Raw genomic sequence first — 2,768 nt, 5'->3', positions numbered from 1 at the left:
GATCAATTGAACTAACCCTTAAAGCTTATATTAAATTTCATCTTATTTAAATTAAAACAATAATTATCCTATTAAACTCCATCTTTATTCCAATTAAAATATTTTTTAATCTTAAAAATAAAAGCTTATTCAAAAAAACACTCATCTAATTCCTTAAACCTAATCAAACAAATTAATAACTCAAAATCCAAACCACATTTAAACCGGGAAAGTAAAAAACAAAACAAAAACAAAATTATAAACGACTTATTAGTTTATACTTTACCGACATCAAAACGCCATAAGCATGGAGTCCTTCAGTCCGGAAGGAGATATCTACCCAAGATTTCCTTTATAAGGAGGCGCCTGCCTGTTATTTCTTGCATATTCAATTCGCTAAGGAGAGTCTGTACAGTTTGTTGAAGTTCGTGCCAATCAAATCAGTGTTCAGTGTCATCACGGGAGTTGAGAGTATCAAATGGGCAAGGAAAAGGATCAAACTCCAGCTTCCCTACCTCCTCCACCTTCCTTAACTCTGAATCACGTTTCATTCGTCTGCAAATCTGTCGCAGCTTCCAAGAAATTCTACGAGAATGTTCTTGGATTTCAGGTTGTGAAGAGGCCATCTTCATTTGATTTTGAAGGAGCTTGGTATGATTTTTACACCCACCATTAATCTCTGCATATCATATTTTATTTATGCCTCTGTGGGTTGCAAGGAATTTCCCATTTCTCACCAAATGCTATATTACTGTGGTCTAGGTTATTCAATTATGGCATCGGGATACATCTGTTGCAGTGCAAGCCTTCGGATAATCTCCCCAAAAAAGCTGAGATCAATCCAAGAGATAACCATATCTCTTTTCAGGTAATTTACATTAAAAATCCATGATCACCTTTCAGAGATTACTGTATTTCATTGCTACTAACTTATCAGTGTTCTTGCATAATGTGCTTCATGATAAAATACGCTTTTCTTGAACCCTTTGCAGAGCCCAGACATTCTTTTAGTGGAAAAGAAACTGCAAGAAATGCACATAAAATATGAAAAGCGTGTTGTGGAGGAGGAAGGCTTGTACGTGGACCAACTTTTCTTCCATGATCCTGATGGTTACATGGTCGAGATTTGTAACTGCGAGAATTTTCCTGTTGTTCCAGTTGCTTGTGTGCCCTCATCTGTAAAATCAACCTTCCACCGGCTTGTTTTCCCTCAATCTAAACCTGAAACAGAGCCAGAATATAGCAGCAAAGAAATCGCTTTAGTTCCCATGACTGCTGCTGCAGCACAAACGGAAACGGACTGTCCTACTTTGAGTAAGTTTTTTCTTTAATAATATAACTAAATTATTTTTATTTTTTGGTTTCTTGAAATAGTTTTAAGCACTCGAGGCGATATCAGCAATATGAAAGTAAGTTTCATCACCAAATTAAGTTTATGAAATTTTGGTATTTGAAATCTATTTACAATAGTCTTACTCTGTTGTGTTGCGCATAGAATTTTGGTATTTAGAATCTATTTACAATAGTCTTACTCTTGTTGTGTTGTGCAGGTACAATAAATCCGCAGAATATCTCAAAATCTGATACCCAAGAAAGAAGTCAAACAATTAACCTCTTTCTTGATGATCAGATTCCAGGTTATTCCCAGAATCAGCCATGTCCATTTATTTCACATTGATTATTATATAGCCTTTTTGAATTTCTTTAGGTTTAATCTAAATATAAATAAATATTATTAAATTTAATTTGAGTTTAGATTTTAAGAATATTCTAAAATTTTATGGAAAAAAAACCAAATAAATAGTTTCAAATTCAATTATCATTTCTGTTGAACAGAAATTTTAGAATATTTCGGAAATTTACCATCAAGAAAAAATAACTTAATCGATCCATGAACAGAAAAAATAACTTATAAAGATAACTTGACCGATCCAAGAAACCTGTAATCGATTCTGATGCTTTCCTTCTTCGGTGATATACAGAAAAAGAGATCGAAGCTGCCAGTGGACGAAAGAGTCCTTGCCTCTCAGACGCACATGATGAGAAAAGGCCTTACTTTCTGGACATTCTGGATTTTTATCTCTAATCCATGGCATGCATGCATAGCCCATTATATTCAGGAAAATGGAAAACAATATCCAATGTAGGCAGTGCACAGATATTTTGTAATAAATTAACAATGTTGATGTCTAGCAGGAATTGTATATTGGAAATAGTTTGTGTTCAGAATAAGGCCGTGAGGCGCCTTGAAAGCTTTGTCAACGGCAGCTTTCAAGTAGACATGAACTGTAACTTCTGAGCCTGCTAAACTGGGTATGCAAAGAATGAGCCGAGTCCTCCATCCATAGAAGATAATGAAGCAACTCAGTTTTCAAATTTCAATCATGCGGCGTTTGTGTCTTATCCTATATGACAAATCACATTTTAATAATTTTAATTAGTGTGAACTTCTTGGATCTAATTTCAGAGCCGGGTATTTATCTGGATTATTGATTTTGGGGATGTCTTAGAATTAGATAGTAATATTTTGGAATTGGAGCAATATAAATGAGCTCAATTTGTTTTATTTTAGCATTCAATTCTAAAGATTTCTAAAATTGACTATAAGATAAGAATGACTCTTTGTTAGAAGTGGTAAAAAAAAATGATTGAAAGAATAGAAATTGTGATATTATGATTATTATTATTATTTTATACAATATTTAAAAGGGAATTTAACTTTAAGATGCATCATAATTTTATGGAATTGAATTTTGCAAAAATTCTTTCTTATATATCATCATATCTAA

At 33.1% G+C, this 2,768-nt stretch overlaps 1 protein-coding gene across 1 annotated transcript; it reads left to right on the top strand.

The window, feature by feature from the left end:
• Positions 1 to 381: 381 nt before the first annotated feature.
• On the top strand, positions 382 to 2,390 carry LOC149167770 (glyoxylase I 4-like). The gene is made up of 5 exons (XM_089431593.1): positions 382 to 630; positions 742 to 847; positions 972 to 1,293; positions 1,530 to 1,616; positions 1,962 to 2,390. Exons 1-5 carry the CDS (start codon positions 458 to 460, stop codon positions 2,063 to 2,065), a joined length of 792 nt encoding a protein of 263 aa, XP_089287719.1. The 5' UTR covers positions 382 to 457; the 3' UTR covers positions 2,066 to 2,390.
• The last annotated feature ends 378 nt before the right edge of the window (positions 2,391 to 2,768 follow it).

Source organism: Pinus tabuliformis, chromosome 5_1, assembly GCF_031772625.1.
Source record: "Pinus tabuliformis cultivar Carrire ecotype Pingquan chromosome 5_1, CPIR1, whole genome shotgun sequence".
Taxonomy (NCBI): Eukaryota; Viridiplantae; Streptophyta; class Pinopsida; order Pinales; family Pinaceae; genus Pinus; species Pinus tabuliformis.
This window is presented reverse-complemented; position numbering and strand designations above follow the sequence as displayed.